A 22,519-nucleotide genomic window follows, 5' to 3' on the forward strand; every position below is an offset into this window, starting at 1 on the left:
TTGTTTCAAATCCTAAATTTACTCTTAATAACATGTGCTTTTGATCAAGTAGCAATTTTGAATGTGAGAAATATATGAGGTGATAATAAAACAGTTAAGAATATAGAGGCTGGTCTATAGTTGGTACACAACAACTATAAGGTAAACGATTAAATAAATACTGCTACTATTACTATCTCAGAGAAGACAGACATTTCTGAATCTGAGTATTTACCAGCGTAAGGATAACCTTGAGGGCCTCTCCACTCCCATAAAAGGACATTAAGACAACAGTCTTCTGATCTATTGTTTATGCCTATTCATTACTCTTTCCTAGCTATTAGTCTAGGGAAGAGGAAGATGGTAATTATCAAGCACAATTCTCATAATAACCCTAAGAGCTAGGGATTCTTGCTCTAAGACAAGGAAGTAAGTTCAAAAGCTAGACTGCTAACTCAAAAAAAAAAAGAGAGGAAACTCAAGTGCCACTACCATCGCTTTCAGTATCTGCTGCTCTCGGTCCTCTACTTCTCTTCCTTCTTGTCTCTTCTGTCATTTTTCCACACTTACCTTTTACAAAAAAGTCAGTCCATCAAAAATATCACCACTAAGTTATGGACCTATATCTACTATTCAGTGAACTAATCAAAACACACTTTGGATATTCAATTCATCCTATTTTTGTAGCACTTTCATTCCTCCTTTAAATTGTGAAAATCTGAAAATTTAAGAATTATTGTCTCACAACATGCTAAGGAATGCAAATTACAACTAACGATATCTTTAACAAAGAAGAGAGCAATTTACAATGTATTTGTAAATATGCTACATTTATAATATTCTATATTTTAAATGTCAACTCTTACACTGAAACATGGAAATTTCAATGATATTTTAAGAACGAGATCCTTGTATGGACACCTGAGTGGCTCTGTTAAGCGACTGACTCTTGGTTTCAGCCGGGTCATGATCTCAGGGTTGTGTGATTGTGAAGGCTGCTTGAGATTCTCTCTCCCTCTCCTGCACCTTCTCCACTCACTTGCATACATGCACGCGCGCGCTCGCTCGCTCTCTCTCTCAAATAAATAAATAAATAAATAGATAGACAGAGATCTACATCTGATCTCTGCTTTGGTCACAGCTACACTTTGTGTTACTGCTTTAAGCCATGTGTACCATGCCACACGGCTGCATTTTCCCCCTATTTCCTTGTTCCTTTGTTTTTGCTTTTATTCCACTTTACCTGCCATCACATTGGTTCCAACCACAACTGGTTTTCGAGTAGGAAGAAACAGAGAAGAAATGTGACTCTGAACAAGAATCAAAGCAAGTGACAAAAGGCTATAAAGAACAAGATCCTTGTAATACGGCAGTAGAGAAAATGTTGAAAATTGGAAGGAGAAAGGAAATGAGACCACTAGTGAGTTTATGTAATTAATGAAAGGCAAAAGTATGCTACAGACATCATGACATTCATCCCTAAAAATATAAACACATATGCAGATAAAGCATATAGGAAAAATATAATCAATTAGTTGGCTCTAGAGGTCTAGATGGATATACAGGTGATCATTATACTATTCCGTCAATTTTACTGAATTTTGAAGACCATCATAATTAAAAGTTGGAAAAAGAAAGGGCTTTAAAAAACAACAGAAGCCAAATCAAATACAAAAGAGTAAAATAAAATAAAGCAATACAAAATAAAGACAAAAGAGTAAAATTTAGTGGGGAAAGCTGTTCTAGAGTAGGAAAGGTAACTGCGAATTAAGTATTAAGTAGGAGGAAACAATATGCAATGTACATAAAAACTGAAAAACATTCCCAAAGAACAAAAAATCCTGAACAACCATGAGAAAATCATTCACTCTACACATTTATTTAATGGCCACAATACTAGACATTATGAAGTGATATAATAATACAAAAGACATGAACACTTGCCTTTGAAGAATTTCTAATCCAGATGGAGAGACAAGACATACATTCAAGAAAGTAAAAGAAGAAGTGACAAAGCTATTTATAAATTCTTGGGTAGTTACTAAATCCCAAGGGATTTAGGTTTTTTTTTTTTTTAATAATTAAAATAGCAATGTGCTATAAAAGGACATATTTGTTTTTACGGTCACTTTCCATCAAATATCTTTATTTCCCATCCAAAAATTAATTAAGTACATCTCCTTCTGGAAATCTGCCTTAAATAGAGTCAGCCAACTCCAAAATATCACTGACATAACTAAAAAGAGCTTTAAAGGTTACTTACTTCACATTCCTGCTTTCAAAGTATCCCAAACTGAGTTATTACAAGCATGGAAAGTTGTTAGCCACATTAAGCTTTTTAAGGAAGTTACAGATAAATCCTAAAGCAAGACTGGAAATTCTAAAGCAAGATTTACACAAAGGAAGACTGATTAAATCCCACCCTAAGAAATTTTTTTACGGAAATGGTTTATTTAATTTAGAGTGTTATGGTCTCCCGTCTAAATCCGTCTCCTCCCAGATGTACAACTTTTTTTCTGGTCCTAACCTACCCATTCTACATCTGATCTCTGCTTTGGTCACAGCTACACTTTGTGTTACTGCTTTAAGCCATGTGTACCATGCCACATGGCTGCATTTTCCCCCCATTTCCTTGTTCCTTTGTTTTTGCTTTTATTCCACTTTACCTGCCATCACATTGGTTCCAACCACAACCACAACTGGTTTTCGAGTAGAAAGAAACAGAGAAGAAACGTGACTCTGAACAAGAATCAAAGCAAGTGACAAAAGGCTCTGAGATACTAAGACACAGCCATAGAAAAGGAAAACTATGGACATTTCAACTGGTTAATACTAGAGAAGTCTACTGTGGGAAAAATTCCGAAGAAGGAAATCTTAACCCAGACACAATAAAACAATCCCAATGGAAATGCTGGGAACTCATAAATGTATGTTCATGAACTCTAAGTTATCCCCTTCTATCCCCATCTCACTGAAAAACAAAATTTCAACTTTAGATTGTATCAAAGAAAGGAATAAATATAAAATCTGACTACTTATTGGGGAAAGTATGTGCTATGGTGAGTGCATACAGGGTACAGCCCTGTACCCCTGGAGCAAGTAATACATTGTATGTTAATTTTAAAAAAAAATCTGACTACTTAAAAATTGGTTACAAAGGTTAAAACTGCACCAATTGTGGACTTGAAGGATCACCAGCAGCCAGGGACCGCCAGGGTGAGGCAGGAGAGGCAGAGAGTATGCGCAATGGAAGACACAGCAGTACCCCAACAGGGTATGACAAGCTCAGCCTTCAGAATCAGATGCTTTGGAACCTGCATCTCTGCATCACCACTTACCGGTACACACACTTGAGAGAGTGACTACGTCTCATTCAGCTTCAGTTTCCCAACTGACACATCAGAGGATTGTTCTGAGGCTTAGCGAAGGCACCCACAAGGTACATAAACTGTAGTCTTTATTATTATCATTATTAGCATAGGAGATAAATAGGTTTGAAAGTTGAGAATAAGGGCAAAGAAAATATATTTCGAAAGGTTCCTCCAAAGCCTTTCATCAATACTTAGTTAATTTTAATGGCAACAGAGGAAGACCTTATAACCGCATAGAGCACATCTGAAGTAACTATGATTCACTACGACACTTACTAAGCGGACACTGATTTAAAAAGTACAAAGATGAGTAAGAATTAAGAGCTTCAAGAACTGGGCTCTAAGGTCCACAAAGCACAGAACAGTCTCTAGAATTTATGTGTGTGTGTGTGGGGGGGCATAAAGCACATGTCTGTGGCTCCGTTTCAGATGTTCAAAAATACACCTTTGGAAGGGCTTCCCTTTGTGGACAGCCAACAGCAGCAGGACAGTATTTTATCCATACTGACCTTGCTTGCTTTCCCAATCCCAGCTCTCAGATCCACTATCATGAACAATCTCATTTTAAAAATAATTTTATTCAAAAAATTTCATTTCTGAAAGCGAACTTTCTAAGCTCCACATACTTCTTTTCACAGCAAAGTAAAACAATTGTTGGAATGTGAATTTATCATCATTAAAGTCATTCCAATGCCAGATTTCATATTTGAAACATTATCAGTAACCCACACACACTAATTAGTTTCCAGAAGCTAAGACTCAATCTCTTATTCCAGAGAAAACTCTGGTACTGTGAAACTAAACACCACTTAAGTAAATATATGTCAATTCTACCAATAAGTTCAAATATAATTGTATTTTTGTACATATTTCAAAATCTTCACACTATATCTATGGTCAAATTAAAACAAGTAAAATACACTGTTCAAAGCAATATTTAGAAATGGGTTTTCTTAAATTTTACTTTTTCCATATTTAGAGGCAACTGCTCCCAAAACAACAGACACATAATTTATTAAACATTTCTAAACATAATTACCAAGAAAGAACATTTAAAAGTACTATTTGGGTAAAACTGTCACTGTAATGGATGACATGATACTATACCTAAAGCCTTATGGACTCCACCAAAATACTATTAGAAATAATAAATGAATTCAGTAAAGTTGCAAGACACAATATACAGAAATCTGTCACATTTCTATTCACTAATAACAAAGTAGCAGAAAGAAAATTAAGAAAACAATGCCATTTACAAATTACACCCCTAAGAATAAACTACCTAGAAATAATCTTAACAAAGGATGTGAAAGACTTACACTCTGAAAACTATGGAGCGCTGATAAAATAAACCGAAGAGGAAACAAACAAAAGGTAGTGATATATCATGCTCATGGATTAGAAGAATATTGTTAAAAAGTCCGTATCACCTAAAGCAACCTATAGATTCAACATAACACCTATCAAAAAACCATTAGTAATTTTTACAGAACTAGAACAGAAAAACCTTAACTTCATATGGAACCATAAAAGACCCTGATGAGCCAAAGTAATCTGGAGAAAGCACAAAGCTGAAGGATTCAACAATCCCAGATTTCAAGATATACTACAAAGCTATAGTAATCAAAACAGTATGATCCTGGGACAAAAACAGACACACAGATCAATGCAATAGGATGGAGACCTCAGAAATTAACCCACACCTATATGGTGAATTAATCTACAACAAAGGAGGCAGGAATTTACAACGGGGAAAAGACAGTCTCTTCAATAAATGGTGCTTGGAAAACTGGATCACTTTCTTGTACCATACATAAAAAGAAACTCAAAATAGATTAAAGATTTAAATGTGAGATCTGAAACCACAAAACTAGAAGAAAACACAGGCAGTGATCTCTCTGACATCAGCCTTAGCAATATATATACGGATATGTTTCCTCAGGCAAGGGAAACAAAAGCAAAAAAACCCTAATGGGACTACACTGAACCAAAAAACTTTTGCACAGCAAAAGAAACCATCAACAAAATGAAAAGAAAACCTACTGAACGGGAGAAGACAGATCTGATAAAGGGTTAATATCCAAAATATATAAAGACTCATAGGGTGCATGGGTGCCTCAATCATTAATCATCTGCCTTCGGCTGAAGTCATGATCCCAGGGTCCTGGATCGAGTCCCCATCAAGCTCCCTGCTCAGCAGGGAGTGTGCTTCTCCCTGTCTAACCCCCATCGCCCCGGCTCACGCTTGCATTTGCTCTTTCTCTCAAAAATAAATATTTTTAAAAAGAAAAAAAGACATCATACAACGTAATACTAAAAAACAAAATAACCCCATTAAAAAATGGCCAGAGGATCTGAATAGACATTTTCCCAAAGATATCCAGATGGCCGACACACACACGAAAAGATGCTCAACATCACTCAGCATCAGGGAAATGCAATCAAAACCACAATGAGATACCACCTCACACCTGTCGGAATGGCTAAAATCAAGAAGACAAGAAACAAGTGTTGGCAAGGATGTGGAGAAAGAGGAACGCTTGTGCACTGCTGCGGGAATATAAACTGGTGCAGCCACTGTGGAAAACAGGAGAGAGGTTCCTCCAAAAATGAAAATATCATACAATCCAGTAATTCCACTGAGCATTTACCCAAAGAAAATGAAAATGCTAATTGGAAAATACATATGCACTCTATGTGTATTGTAGCATTATTTACAATAGCCAAGATATGGAAGCAACCTAAGTGTCCACTGACAGATGGACAAAGAGAATGTGGTAAACACAGGCACACACACACAAACAGAAATACTACTCAGCCATAAGAAAAGAGTAAGAGCTTGCCATCTGCAACACTATAGACGAACCTAGAGGGTATAATACTAAGAAGGTAAGTGAAGTAACTCAGACAAAGATAAACATTGCATGATTTCATTCATATGTGTAATCTAAAAAGCAAAACAAAGGAATAAACAACAACAAAAAGTGCAGAAACAGATCCATAAATAAAAAGAACAAATTGGTGGTTGCCAGAGGGGAAGGGGATGTGGTGTTGGACAAAATGGATGAAGGGGAGTGGAAGACACAGGCATTCAGTTATGGAATGCATAAGTTACAGGGATGAAAAGTACAACATAGAGAATATAGTCAATACCACTGTAATAGTGTTGTATGAGAGTTGTAAAGCTGTCCAATTACTATGTTGCACACCTAAAACTAATGTAACATTGTGTGTCAACTATACAATTTTTTAAAAAGTATGATTCTGATTAAGTTTCCTTTTTATTAAAAAATTGTTATACATTCATTTAAACATTTTTTTAAACACCAGGGGGTATATCTTGTCATTTTTCCTTATGGGACAGGAAAGAATTTTTTTTTTTTAAGATTCCATTTTATTTATTTGACAGAGAGAGACAGCGAGGAGAGGGAACACAAGCAGGGGGAGTAGGAGAGGGAGAAGCAGGATTCCCACTGAGCAGGGAGTCTGATGCAGGTTTGATCCCAGGATCCCAGGATCATGACTTGAGCGTAAGACAGACGCCCAATGACTGAGCCACCCAGGCGCCTCCGTAAAGAAATTCTTCATCTTTCATCCAAGAACACAATCTATACACCAAACAGTAAAAAAGTGGCGGATGTTCTGGAGAGTTTAGTTGTTCGATCTGAATTCATGTTGACAAGCCAACAATTAACTGAAAGTTAAAGGCAGCAACGGTAAACGCACTCATCAGCTATTTGCCACCACAACGCCACTCAGCACACTGCAGACCAGTCTAAAGCGAACAGCATTCAGCCGCTAACTGAAACGATCAAAACTCTTACGAGGTAGATCAGAACTGCACATTTTACTCTGTGAAGACCTATTAACTTCTAATCAGGGCTTTATTCTATTTATTGCAGTCAACATACTGTCCCTTGATTTTAAGGAAGTTAAATGGATTCTAGAGGAAAACACCACCACTGTTCAATCCTTTTGTTACTATGGTTTCAAAAACTAGTAATACAAGGTAGATAACAGAAAAAAATTAAAAGAGAAACCTTAATAGCAACAAAAATAATAAACTGTTAATGTTTTCCATACCACCACACAGCTATTACAACAATAAAAATTATAAAATACTGTGGAGACACAGGGTATCATATAGCTTAAGGCATTATAAATCAAGCCTAGCTTTTTTCCCCCCCCCAAACCTATCTTTTTTGAAAGAAGCTTGGCAATATTAAATAGAGCTATAAAATTGCTTCTTGCCTCTGACCTAGCAATTTTATATTTGGGAATATGTACCCAAATATATTCCTGCTAAATACATTCTAGCAAAATTATTCATAACAGAAAAAAACTGGGACCAATCTCAATGCCCTACAGGCAAGAAACTGCCTATATGCGGTTAAACAAACCACAGTACAGTAAATAGAATAAAATATTATTATGGCCAATAAAAACCAGTAAGAATGTGCACTATGTTAATATTCAAAAGCATGTGCCTGTAGTGATAGTAAGTTTAAGAAAAAAAGGAATCCACAGAAGACAGTCACAGTATTTACAAAGGCTAATATAAATATCATAAATCAGAAGTTAGAGCAATATAAATAGCATTTTATGTTCAATGGACTCCTTTTTCTCTGCCAATAATTTGGACATAAAATAATTTTGAAAGGAGAAAATGGCCAAATCCTCAGGGTTCTTTTGATTGTCTTTCAATATACATAGTGAGCTAAATGCAGGACACTGTACATGTAATGCCTACATTATAAAAATTACAATGCTGATGACATACTTGTTTTATCTCTATACTAATAAATGTTTTATAATATCACAACTGACAAATATTGTGCTTCTTCGCTAATAAATGCAAAAAACACTTTTCAAGGGGAGTAAATAATAAGCAAATAGGATTATCCCTATCTTACAGATGGAAAAACTGATGGAAACAGTATCAGTATCCTACCCAATTCATCCAACTCCTGATTTCCTATGCTAACAGTAGCTTCTGGAAATTTTTCCCATTCGTAACATTTTACTTTTCATTATTTAGTTTAATAATAATTCCCTTCAGCTCTTCTGAACAGTATATACATGACTGTCCTCCTTAAATACGAAATATGAGGAAAAAATTAACACCCTGACTGAAGTAATGAAAATTCGAACTATTTACTGTTTTTCTTCTCTGAAAGGCAACAAGATACACTAAAGTTTACTTTAAATTTTCTATCCCAGTTAGTCAAATTGTAGGGGAAAAATGCTAAAGGTACATCTTTCTGCTCTTCTAAGAGTTGTTTCCATTGACCAAGAGGTGAGAGCAGCTAGTAACAAAGATGAAATCCAAACACTTCAGAAAAAAACGTTTTGCCTTGTTGTTTTATCTCTATAGCTTTGAAAATTAAAAATCCCAAAAGACTCCCCCAAATTAACCGCAAGTTAACTCAGAAATAGCTACTTAAAGGCCCTGTTGAGAAACCAAAAATCATCTAAGAGGCAGATCACCTGTGAATTTCACTCATATTCATTTTCCAAAGTCCATTCCAAATGGACTTCCTTTCTGCAGCTTTCCCCTAAAGACTCCAATCCACAGATGTTTCCTCATTTGTGTTTTAAAGCACTTTGGACATACATCTTTTATAACGTATCAGATTTCAGTAATCTGTTCATAAACTTATGTCCTTTACTCTGAGGTCCCTCAGAAGACAGGAATACATTTTTTTTTGTCTCTAAGGCACCAGGAATACAATACAAGGTTGTCGTTAAATTTAAATTTAAAGACGAAACACTAGGTTTTAAAGGTTGGTTACTGAAATATTTAACAGAAAAACCAGTGTGCTTTCAAGATCAGCTCTCTCTTCCACTTGTAAGCACTATATATTCTTTCAATCATAACTCTCAAAGAGTGAAAGCTTCTTGCACTGCAGGGCACAAGAGTTACAGTATGCAAGTGGTAACTGCTGACTTGAGTAAACTTTAAAGATCCTTAGACATTTTGAGAGATCCAAGATTTTAAAACAAACTGTAAAATGCTATGAAAAATTTAATAGCTTATTTAATGCCCTAAAATAAGCTTGAAATTCATAGCTACAGTAAAGCTAGCAGTAATAAAATAAACACCAGCTTTTAAAAATAAATCAAACTTAGTAAATAAACCTATTTATAGACTGTAAAAGTTTGCCGAACGATTATTTGAATTGTTAAAATTATTAAAGGTTTCAAAGAGATCCTCAAGCCCCAATGCTAAGTGTTAGCAACTTAAAATAATTATGTAAATCGTGATGCTCTGTATCGAATAACCTAAAAGTAAGTCACTTATGACTCTTCACTAGCAGTTAAACTGAAAACCTTGCGTGTAAAAATTGTAAGAGATCAAAGTTTTCAAAATATGCCCTAGGAAGAAAACGCGTTTCTCCTGTCATCTGCTCTTTTTAAGTGTTTAAAACACTCTCTGAAAAACTAACCGGTGGGCTCTTGTGCATTTTTTGCATGTTAAAAAAAACTTAACTTAAAAGATAGAAATTAACGGTCTCAACTATTACAGCAATCCTTCTTTCTTTCTTTTAAACCAATGCAGTTTATGCGGTTCCAGGTGTTATAATTCACAAAAAAGGAACGAACTGCTAAGCGTTAAGCTACAATACCAACGTCCCAGAAAGAAACAAGCTCTCAAAACCAACCAGGAGTTCCAAGAAAGTAGAATAGGACGCGAAGCAATTAAATAAAAAGTAACTAGAAGACCTGGTCGTCCACTTCTCGGAGTGCGTGACACAGGGCTGTGAGCGAACACGCACCCGTGGAATGCTTGCTGACCTGCATGCACCCAACTCCAACAGAGCGCCATACACACCAAGTCCCTGTTTCCAGGCAAACTAAATACAGCTGCTCGTGCTACCCGGACCTCTAGACGGGAGGCGAGCCTGAGGCCCACCGAGTCCAGCAGAATCTACCCTCAAAGGCCGTTCCAGAACCTCCGACTCACGGCCGGGCCGAACCCAAGCACTTCTCGGGACACCAGACCTATCCCAGCTACGCCCCCTTCCTCTCGGACCTCAGCTCCCTGGTAAAGGAAGGCTCCCCTTCGGTTAGAGCACTCAAGGTCCGCCAGGCCTCACCCACCTTACACTCGTCACTCTTTTTTTCTTCTTCGCAGAAGTTGACGGGCGCCAGGCCGGGGAGGTAGAAGGCGGCGCCCGGACGCGGGCCTGGGGCCGCCTCCAGCAGGAGCAGCACCAGTAGCAGCGGCCCCGGCCACCGAGGTTGCGACAACGCCGGCAGCCTCGCGCTCATGACTGCTGTTTCGGGGGAAGGGCAGCCGAGCCGAGGGGCTGAAGAGGGAAGGAGGGACGGGCAGCCTTGGAGACGACTACAAGACCGCGGCAGCTGAGGAAGGACGGCTCCGCCACGGACAGTTCCGGTTGCGCTGGGAGACACCGCGGGTCCCGCAACAGAAACCGAAGCGGAGCTTGACAGAGCATGCGCAAAGCCGCCTGCACATGCTCAGTGAGAGGGGCTGCTAGCCCCGGGAGGAGTTTCCGGGAGGGAGCGTGGAGGAAATCCACTTTCCAGGTTTTCAGCGGGCCGACTAGGTGGTTGCCTGCTTCCGCGTTCGCGGTCGGGTTCCAAATTCGATCTGGAGTTCCCTGGGGGCGTCCGGGAGCATCCCACCGCCCGGCTGGCGCCCCCAGCTTGTCTCTTTGGTTCAGGTTTCCATAACAACCGTGAGGTTTCCTCCCCACACTGCCCGCAGCACTTCGACCCTTGTTACAGAGTTGGTGTTCCACAAAGTACCTGCTGATGGAAGCGGCGTCGGCGACGGGAAGTTCGGGAGACACCTGGCTGGGATCAGGATACGGAAAAAAAGGGGAAAGAACTAGCCAGAAAGTATCAAATACTCAGGTGTTTTCACGGATGGGTTCCAAGTATTGGATACCATGGGACATTCTTGAGCGACACGATGATTGCACAGAATAAACAAGATCTTTTCAAGGATGAGTGAAAGTGAGGTGGAGAGAAAAACGGGAGTAGGCGAGCGGAAATACAATGTAGACATTTCTTTGCAAAGGAAGACAGGCAAGGGTTCGGTGAGGAAGTAGTTCTCGTGAAATACCAATCTGGTATGGTCCCCTTTGAGCAAGTTTCTGACACTTTCCTTATTGAAATGACGCGATTACCGTGTTTTTACGTACACTTAGGCATTTGTATTTGTGTTGGTGTGAGTGAATTCTCTTGAGTGCTTTTCAAGGAGTAACTTGCTTTTGATGGCATAAAGTCAATTCAGTGGAGCTTTAGAAAGAATACTTTGTGAGAATGCATCCACTTAGACTATACAGCAAGGAATCAAACCCTGGCAGTACTTCCTGCTCAAGAATGGGCAAATTGGCTAAACGAGTAATTCAGGAAAGTGGAGCCCCAGGCAATTCTATCTAAATTCTTGGGGGTGGAGCCCCAGGCAATTCTATCTAAATTCTTGGGGGTGTTCGCACGTTTCCTCCCCTGGAGTTTACAACGCTCATTGAATTTTCAAAGGGATCTATGACTCTACAAAAAAGGTTAAGAACCACTCTTCCCTACTGTGGAGTAATCAGAACAATGAAGGGTAAAATACTTGAAACTACTATCTAGTTAATGTGACCTCGAGCAAATTAATCAATCAGGTCCGCGGTAGTAGAACTAGAAAGAAGAGGGGAAAGAATGTCCGTCTTCTTAAGGTTGTGAAAATTAAATTAAAAAAAAAAAAAAGTATGTTAAGTGCTCAGCACACTGCTTGGCACAGAGAAATCGCAACCATTTTTACAACAAAAGTCAAGCTAGAAGGGGCATGAGTGTGGCCATTCAGAGAGTGTGGTTCAGAGAGTGAACCTCTTCCTCCAGCAATTTAACATATCTGTTGAACATCCACTTTGACCTAGGGAGAAGGATTTATTCTGTACTTGAAGTTACAGAAATTTCCAACATAAGAGGAAGCAGATGGTCTCCATTTAGAAATGAGAGGTAAGGAAAAATAACATTTTTGTTAACTATCTTTTATTTTTCCTTGGCCTTCACTATCTCACTGCCCACCGCCAACCCTTCTTTGCCCAGTGTTCCCCATCTCAGGAAATGGCACTGCTGCCCCTTGCTCAAGAACCCAAGCCTGGAAGATAATCTTAATGTCTCCTTCGCCCCCTCTCAACCTACAGTCCAACAAGTTCTGCTCGCTGGGCGCTGAACAAGACTAACTCCTTTCCAGCCGCACTCTAGTCCAAGCCAAAATCTTAGATCTCCGGAACTACTTACTGCCTTTCAATTTCCACTCTTGCCAAGAGCGATCTTTATTAAAATCTTTAAGTCCCTCAAAACCATTCTGCTTAAACCAGACACCGCACGCTGCTTGTCACTACCTGGAATTAATGTGGTTATGTTTACAGTCTCACTCCCGGTTTTTATGTAACCTCTGTGGGAGTAAAGACTTTGCCTCTGCATCTTACATCTCTACATCCCTAGAGCCTAGAGCAGCGTGTGGCCCATAAAGGAGATCAGAGGAGCAAGTAACTGGAAAGCACTACAGGACTAGAACTGGCCGACCACAGAAATTCTAAATCTGAATTTACAATCGCAGACTTTCAGAGCTGAAATAAACCTAAGTTTTTCCAGATACATTTAACCTTTTATAGAACAAAGGGGGCTGACTGCCCACAGCCAATCAGCTACTCATTGAGGCTGAGACCTCAGTAGTCTGGGGGTTCAAGGTCCCCAACCTCTCTTGTTCCAAACCCCGCCGCCTCTTTAACCCCGGTAGCTCAGCATCACCAAAAACCCGGAGAAGTGGAGTCCTCCTTGATATATGGTCTCCGGACTCCAGTTGCAAACCTGTCTGACCAGAGCGCGGACGGCGCATGCGCAAGGCCGGCACGCGGTTCCTCCCCTCCTACCTCGGCGACCTCCTCCCTGCTTCCGCCTCCAGAGTTCAGACACGTCATCCCTCGCGGCCCGGCCCTGTGGGAGGATAGGGGCGGGGCCCGGCCGCGGGGAGGAGCGGACCCCTTATTTCCGGCTCCGGCCTCTCCCGGAAACGCCTTTACCGGGGTTCCCTTGGTTACCTGCCTCGGGTGTCAGGGCGGTGCTCGGGGCGTGGCTTAGGGAGACCGCCCCACCCTCTCGTCTGGGCTGCAGAATGGAGTACCTCCTTTCAGGGTAACTCTTCCTTGGACTCTATCGTGCAGAAATTCTGGGGATTCCAGTTCCAAACTAAAAAATTATTAAGTTTTCCTTTCATCATCCCTGTGTGACGCTTCCTTTCTCGAAGTACTGGTACTTCACACTCAGCTGTAAACCTTGAAGGCTATGATTTTCTCCTTTCCTCTGAGACCGATAGGATTTGATGACCCGTTTCAGGCTCTTAAAAATCTGACATTTGGTTTTTCCACTCCTCTCTGCCAAAGTAATTTAGATAGCCTGTTCTGCGTTTCCTACGGCTTCTATGCATATTTACTCGCAAATAAAAGTACGGGATGCCTAGTTAAATTTTCACTTCAGATTAACAATGAACAGGTTTTTTTAGTGCAGTACATCCCAGATATTACGTGGGACATGCATCATTTTATCTGGCGATCCCATGTCTGTCAAGTTGCAGGAAAGACAGCTGTAGTCTGCTGATCGTATGCCTGTAAAAGAATGGGCTTCCAGGATTTTGTAGAAGATAAAAAATAACCCTCTTGTTCTTTAATGTCTCATGTAAAACTGTGGTAGTCCAAGAGACAAAAGAAACCATCCATGGTCCCCTTCCCCGGTCTAAATACAGCAACTAGGAAATAGAACTGGCCCTTAATCTTAGGCTCTAAAGGCAGTTCGTAGTAGTTCAGAGCCAAGATGTAAGAAATCCTAAATTTTAAGATGAAAGAATGGTTCCCAGGACAAGACTTGATTTATAAGCTAAAAGAGGAGTTGCATCCAGAAGACGGATTATTCAGCCAGAATTCAGCCATATTCCCAGAACCTGGGAAAATGAAACCCACAGAGGCAAACACCACCAACTCTGGGAACTCTGGGAAGACGATAATGGCCTGGCCCAAAGCCTCCACATCTACAACATGGGTGGTAGTGTGTCTCTGTGATACACAGACGCATATTCTAATTATGTAGCTAATTCTGTTCTGAATTTATGCCCAGCAACTAACTTTCCACTTACAATGTAGCTTGCCATGTAGTTTGCTTACAGAGAGAGAATGTTTGCTGGATTCAAGTAGCTGTTCTGTGGGATTACTGTTGTCTTCTTTTAACAACTTTATTGAGGTGTAATTTACCTACCATGTAATTCACTCAGTTTAAGTGTACGATTAAATAATTTTTAGCCCAATTTACTGCATCATGCCATCATCACCATAATACAGATTTAGACCACCCCCCAGCAAGATGACCTTTAACATTTAATCTCCCTTTCCACACACAGCTGTAGGCAATCACAGTTCTATCTCTATAAATTTGTCTTTTCTGCCCTCTCTGGGTTTTTTAAAAAATAAATAATTTTATTTACCCATCCATTTCTGTGTCTGTGGCTAATGTAAATTCACTCCAGAGATAGGTATGTTTTTAGTGTCCCAACAAGTACCTGTCTCAGGGTGCTAGGTTGTCCTGAAATCCCCAGTGTCAATGCCCTCCATCCAAAGGCCATCAGGAACACACCAGTGGTTGGATTCATTACTAGTCAGACTTTTATTCAATGTAGGGAGGGAGGATGCACATCATGGAGAACCATGGGACATCTCAGTAGGAGAGTATTAGAAAGGGACTCCTTGTAGGACAGGAGCTTATGTTGGGTGACTTGGAGGAGTGTTTACAGAAGTGGAGTTTTGCTCTGGATTGGATGTTGCCACGAAGCAGGGGTGATTCTTAAGGCTGGATATCTTAGTGAGCCCTATCTAGAAGGTTAGCAGGCTAGACTGAGGCTAAAGCTGTAATTGGTAAAGAAACAGTGGTCACTATTCTTAGCCAGAGTACAGGGAATGTTTGGTCATTTTGTGGTTTGGCTAATGTTCAGATTTTATCTGTTCTTTAGACATAATTACAGAGGGGTTGTGTTTTGTCTTGATGATAATCAAAGTGGCCTTGTCTGATGTTCATGTTCTGTGAAACTGTTTATACTCAAGGCCTAGCTGTAAGTACCAGGCCAGATTCTCATGTCAGGGGCTGTTCTTCTCACCAAAATAATGCCATCCACTTGTCTGGGTAACTAACTAGCTGTTCACTCCTCTGTATCACTAGATATTCTTGCCTTTTTCTTGAAATTTCTGCAAAAATATTAGACGCTGGTTAAGCTCCAAACCTCCAACTCAGATTGTAATCATTTTTTGTAGATTTTTAAATGGCTCATCCTTCATTTTACAAGTGAACAACAATATTAGTACTTTATATGTATTTGCCTTCTTTCAGGAACCTGCATCTTTCAAATACAGTTTAGCAATGTTTGCTGTGCATAAAACCAACAAAGCATTCCTATCCACAATACAAGAATTCTTATAAATCAGTTTTTCAAAGACAACTAAGTAGAAAAACGGACAAGAAAAAGGAACGTCTTAAGAGTAGATAGTCAGTGCTCAACAAAAAGGAAAACATGTTTGATCTCATTACTTATTAGCAAAGTAAAACTTTAGTGAGATACAGCTACAGAGCACAAGAGCTAAAATTTAAAGACTGACAACATCAAATGTTGATAAGGATGTGGTACAACTGGAAGGCACATACACTGTCAGAGGGAGTGTAAATTGGTGGGAAATTGTTTGATACACGTACTCTATTGCTCAGAAATTTCACTTATAGACCTACTGCCTTTTTACATTCACCAAAAGACATGTTTGCTCTAATGTTTATCTACGGTGTTATGGATAGATATAATATAGTTCTACCGTAGAGTACTACACAGCGATGAAAGCAAATTACTGTTAAAAACAGTAACGTGGGGTGCCTGGGTGGCTCAGTCATTAAGTGTCTGCCTTTGGCTTAGTCCTGATCCCAGAGTCCTGGGATCCAGCCCCACATCAGGCTCCCTGCTCTGTCACAAGCCTGCTTCTCCTTCTTTCACTCCCCCTGCTTGTGTGCCCTCTCTCACTGTCTCTCTCTCTCTGTCAAATATATAAATAAAATCTTTAAAAAAATAAAAACAGTAACATGTGTTCATCTCATGAACATATTAAGTGAAACAGAGAATGAGAACAATTGCAGGATTCCATTTATATAAAGTTCAAAAACAGGCAAAAGTAATCTACAATGTTAGAGATCAGTATAGTGGTTACCTTTTAAGACCTATAAAGAGGTAGAGCTCTGGGTGCCTGGGTGGCTCAGTGGGTTAAAGCCTCTGCCTTTGGCTCAGGTCATGATCCCAGGGTCCTGCGATCGAGCCCCGCATCAGGCTCTCTGCTCAGTAGGAAGCCTGCTTCCTCCCCTCTCTCTCTGCCTGCCTCTCAGCCTACTTGTGATCTCTACCTGTCAAATAAATAAATAAAATCTTAAAAAAAAAAAAAAAGAGGTAGAGATTAGTAGGGCATGTAGTGAGGACTACTCCAATGCTGATAATGTTCTGTATCTTTAATCTGTGTGGTAGTTACCTGGATGCAGTGACTTTGTAATAATTCAGAGAGCTGTACACCTGTGATCTATATACTTTTATGTATGTATTTTGTGCTTCCAAAAAAGTTAATTAAAATATATGTCATTGTGAAAAAGTTGGTAATCATTGAAGTTGGGCAATGGACCCAGGAGGGTGAGTATACCATCCATTTTCTCCACTTTTATGCATTTGAAATTTTCCACAATAAAGGGTTTAAATACACACACACACACACACACACATTTGCATATATGTATACGTATATGTGTGCATATATATTCATGTATGTGTATTTTTGTATGTATATTTATTTATAAATGTTTGAGTTATACCTGGACTAGCCAATCTATTCAAAAGTGAACATGATTTCTCAGAGACCCCAGCAACATGAATAGAGTCATGTCATTCCCTTATAATATGTTGAGTTGGAAATTAGCACATAAAGAGAAAATTCATGTACTTAGATGGTATTATCCAACAAAAGCAATGTACCTAATATGTAAAAGAACAATCTGAGTGAACCTTTATATATGTGTGTGTGTGTATATATATATATGTGTTATATGTATATATTCATAGAAATATGTTGAATATTATATGTATGTTATAGAAATAATATGGAAGAAAATGCAGACAATATGACAGAACCTTTTTTTAAAAAAAGATTTTATGTATTTGACGGAGATGACAAGCAGGTAGAGAGGCAGGCAGAGAGAGAGAAGAGGAAGCAGGCTCCCTGCTGATCAGAGAGCCCGATGCGGGGCTCGATCCCAGGATCCTGGGATCACAACCTGAGCCGAAGGCAAAGACTTTAACCCACTGAGCCACCCAGGTGCCCTGACAGAACCTTTTATTACAAACCAAATCCTATTCAAAATGAACTTAGGCTAGGATTACACATTTTTTATTTCTTGGGAATGTTTCAAATATGCTAGAAATACATGAGATTTGAATGTCATTCATGAATTGTTTCTGAAAAATGAATATATCTTTCTATATATTTTTGCTTTGGACTCTTGGCTAATGATTGGTTTGAAACTTCTGAGTATCAGTAGATATATTTCACTAAAATAAAATGTTGGGCAAAGTTTTTAGAAAAACATCCATAAAAAGAAATAAAGACAAAGGGTGCCTAAAACAGCACATGATTGCATAACAGGCATTGTAAGGCCCATCACCATGATTATGCTTAAGCAGCTGCTGAATGGGCCAAAATATACATGTTCCCCCAGAAGAAAAATATTTGAGTAATTTGGGGTCAGAATGTTTATTGAACATACAATTTGGACTAAGGGAGTTGGGGAGCATGGACCGAAGGGTGACTGTATAAAAATAATTCGATGGAGTCACAGCCTGGTCATGTTTTCCTTGAGAGCTAATTTTAGAGCATAATGCTCATGTGAGATGAATTTCGCTACTATATCTGAATTACAGCCACCAATAAATACTTGTTAAACATTTTAGAAACTGCTATAAGCCAGAAAAACCTTGTAGGCAAACAGGAACACTTAAACTTCTTCACCTTTTTCCTCTCATACCTATTTACACGGAGTAAAGTGGTTTGAATGACCAGATATCTGCCTAGGGACTTTCCTACAGTTCTAAGAGGATCTTAACTTCACTGAGCAAAAGAATTACCATATAAGGGGGGGCTCCTGGGTCGCTTAATCAGTTAAGTCCAACTCTTGGTTTAGGCTCAGGTCGTGATCTCAGAGTCGTGAGATGGGGCCCGGTGTTGGGCTCCCATGCTCACTGCTGAGATTCGCTCTCTCCCTCTCCCCCTGCCCCTTCCCCCAACTCTAAAAAAAAAAGATAAATAAATGAATTACTATATAAGATAGAACACAGAACTTCATAGGGGCTGATCTTCGAAAGCTTCTTAAAGGACTTTTATTTTATTTTATTATTATTATTTTTTAAAGATTTTATTTATTTATTTGACAGAGAGAGAGACAGTGAGAGGGAACACAAGCAGGGGGAGTGGCAGAGGGAGAAGCAGGCTTCCCGCTGAGCAAGCAGCCCGATGTGGGACTCGATCCCAGGACCCTGGGATCATTACCTGAGCCAAAGGCAGACGATTAACGACTGAGCCACCCAGGTGCCCTTTTATTTTATTTTTAAGATTTTATTTATTTATTTGAGAGACAGAGAGAGAGAGAGCACAGGCAGGGGGAGAGGGAAGGGCAGAGGGTGAAGCAGACTCCCCGCTGAGCAGGAAGCCCTCACAGGGCTCCATCCCAGGACCCTGGGATCATGACCTGAGCTGAAGGCAGATGCCCAACCTACTGAGCCACTCAGGTGCCCCTTTAAAGGACTTTTAAAGGCACTTTTGGCCTTTAAATTTTCAATTTTCACTGAATGTGCTGAGTTTGGAACCAAACAGCCAATTCAGCCATACTACCCTGCAGATGTGATCTTGGCTGGGTTGCCAGATAAGATACAGGATACCCAGTTACATTTACATTTCAGATAAACAAAGAATAATATTTTCAAGCATAATTATTAAAAACCATTTGTTGTTTGTTTGTTTATTAAGTAGGTTTCATACCCAGCATATAGCCAGCCCAAGGTGGGGCTTGAACACACAACCCTGAGATCAAGACCTAAGGTCAAGAGTCAGACGCTTAGGGGACACCTAGGTGGCTCAGTTGGTTAAGCATCTGCCTTCAGCTCAGGTCCTGCTCTTAGGATCCTGGGACAGAGTTCCACATGGGGCTCCTGCTCAGTGAGGAGTCTGCTTCTCCCTCCCTCTCTCTCCCTTTTTGCAAGCTTTCTCTCTCTTAAATAAATAAAATCTTAAAAAATAAAATAAAATCTTAAAGTAAATCTTTAAAAAAAATAAAATCTTAAAAAAATCTTGAATAAAATCTTAAAAAATAAAATATAATCTTAAAAAAAAAAAGTCAGATGCTTAACCGACTGAGCCACACAGGCACCCCTACTATTTTTATTTGCAAAATCTGGCAACCCTCACACTAGTAGATCCTTCACTTACAAAGATTCACATGAGGCCTCAAGAGGGGCCCGCACCAAGGGGTGCCTAGGTGGCTCAGTGGGTTAAAGCCTTTGCCTTCGGCTCAGGTCATGATCCCAGGGTCCTGGGATCGACCCCCCACCTCGGGTTCTCTGCTGTTCAGGAAGCTTGCTTCCCCCCCCCCTCTGCCTGCTTCTCTGCCTACTTGTGATCTCTGTCTGTCAAATAAATAAATCAAATCTAAAAAAATAAAGGGGGGGGCCGCACCATTAAGGAAGATTGAAATGAAATGCTGGGAGAAAACATTTGCAATAAAGAGTTATTATAGAATAATAAGAAAAGATGAAACTCTACTATATAAAAACACACAAAGATCTTTAAAACAAACAAGGAAGGTGCTCAAAAATACACAAAGGGCACAAAGAAATAATTCACAAACACACACACAAATATGCAAATGGAAAAAGGCACTTAAATAAATATTCAGCCCTATTTGTAATGAAATAATGATATTTTTTAAAAGATTAACGATTTTTAGAGAGAGAGAGCAGGATCAGGAAAGGCAAAGGGAGAGGAAGAGACAAATCAGAAACCGACCCCGCACTGAGCATGGAGTCTGCCATGGGGCTTGATCTCACCACCCCAAGATCAGGACCCAAGCAGAAACCAAGGGTCAGACACTTAACTGACTACACAACCCAGGTGCCCCAAGAAGGTATATTTTTAAAAATCAATGAGATATTTTTTTAAAGCTACCTAGGAAACACATTTAAAAAGCAACAATAGTACCCAGTGTTATTTCATACCCTGATGATTTGACTTAAATAGCCTTTCTGGAGAACAGTTTGGCGTTATGTATTTTTTTTTAAAGCCTTGAAAATGTGGATAATCTGAAAAAACAATTCCACTTCTCAGGATCCGGTCCTAGGAAAATATTTAGAATGTTTGAAAAGATTTATCTCCAAGGATGTTTTTAACAGTAAAAAATAGAAAACAACATCAGTGTTCAACAGATGAGTTTGTTAAATATCTTATGATTCTATATCCACACAAGGGAGGAGTCGGCAGCCATTGGAATTATGCTAAAAACTAATCACATGGAAAAATGCCTAAGATACATTGCTAAATGGAAGAGATACATTATAAAATAACATGCTTTTTCTAATTTCAGTTTTGTTTTTAAAACATGGATACCCATTGTTACAAGAATGCAAAGATAGACTAAGGGTGGGAAGAAAGTATTTGTAAATTATCTAGCCGACAAAGGACTTGATTTCAATATATAAAGAACTCTCAAAACTCAACAGTAAGACAAAAAAATTTTTAAATGGTGAAAGACGTGAACAGACACTTTATCTAAGAGGATATGCAGATAGCAAATGAAGACGGTCTGTTTAACATCATCAGGCAATAAGACAACGCAAATTGAAGCCATGCTGAGATACCATTATGTCCCATTAGGGTGTCTAAGATTGAATGCAGGGACAATAACAAATGCTGGCCAGGATATAGGGCACCTGGCAGGCTCAGGTATTGCTGTTGAAGAATGTAACAAGGTACAATGTAACAAACTGGAGAACAGTTTGGCAGTTTCTTACAAAGTAAACATACAGTTATCATAAGACCCAGTAACTTTACTCCTAGGCATTTAAACTCTAGAAAAATGAAAGCTTGGGCTCACATAAACATTTGTATACAAATATTTATAACAGCTCCACTCACAATGACCAGAATGGGAGACGGCCCAAGTGCCTTTTCACCTGTAAATGTATAAACAAACCATGATACATTTGTACAGTGGAATATTCCACAATAAAAAGTAATGAACTATTGATACACACCACACCTTGGATGAATTTCATACACACTGATGGAAAAAAAGTCAATCTCAAAAGATTATACACTCTCTGATTCCATGTATATGAAATTAAAAAAACCCAAATCCATGGAGACGGGGAAGTGTTTGCTAGTGCCAGGGAGTAGGGGTAAAATAATATATGATCACAAAGGGATAGCAAGAGGAATTTGAGGATGGTGACAGAACTGTTGTATATCCTGATTTTGGTGGGTGTAACATAAATCTGTATGTGTGTTAAAACTCATAGAAAGAAGTGCTTAAAAATGGAATATATATATATATAAACATAGAAAAAAGAATGAAAGGGCACACATACAATTTTTTTGGAGTAACTATATTTTTTATTGGGTCTTAATTTTATTTTTTAAATTTAATTTATTTACATTCAGTTAATTAACATATAGTGTATTATTAGTTTTGGAGGTAGAGTTCAGTGATTCATCATTTGTAAACAATACCCAGTGCTCATTATATCATGTGCCTTCCTTAATGCCCATCACTGGTTACCCCATCCCCCGACTCCTTCCCTCAGTAACCCATAGTTTCCTATGTTTAAGAGTCTCTTTTGGTTTGTCTCCCTCTCTGATTTCATCTTGTCTTCTTTTTTCTCTCCTTTCTTCTATGCTCCTGTTTTGTTTCTTAAATTCCACATATGAATGAAATTATAGGATAATTGTCTTTCTCTGATTGGCTTGTTTCGCTTAGCATAATACCCTCTAGTTCTAGCCACATTGTTGCAAATGTAAGATTTTTCTTTTTGATGGTTGGGT

At 39.2% G+C, this 22,519-nt stretch overlaps 1 protein-coding gene and 1 long non-coding RNA gene across 2 annotated transcripts in view; one reads left to right on the forward strand and one right to left on the reverse strand.

The window, feature by feature from the left end:
- Window positions 1-10,793, reverse strand: part of TM9SF2 (transmembrane 9 superfamily member 2) — a 59,882-nt gene extending 49,089 nt beyond the window's left edge. The window contains exon 1 of the mRNA XM_004746087.3: window positions 10,452-10,793. Within this exon, the coding sequence (XP_004746144.1) occupies window positions 10,452-10,622 (171 nt within the window). The 5' untranslated portion in view covers window positions 10,623-10,793. The remainder of the gene's footprint in view (window positions 1-10,451) is intronic.
- Window positions 10,744-16,263, forward strand: LOC123392393. Its single transcript, XR_006607127.1, has 3 exons — window positions 10,744-10,835; window positions 11,039-12,326; window positions 12,417-16,263. It is a non-coding gene; the product is annotated as an uncharacterized LOC123392393 (long non-coding RNA).
- The last annotated feature ends 6,256 nt before the right edge of the window (window positions 16,264-22,519 follow it).

Source organism: Mustela putorius, unplaced genomic scaffold (genome assembly GCF_011764305.1).
Source record: "Mustela putorius furo isolate JIRA1106 unplaced genomic scaffold, ASM1176430v1.1 tig00000551_pilon_pilon_pilon, whole genome shotgun sequence".
Classification (NCBI taxonomy): domain Eukaryota; kingdom Metazoa; phylum Chordata; class Mammalia; order Carnivora; family Mustelidae; genus Mustela; species Mustela putorius.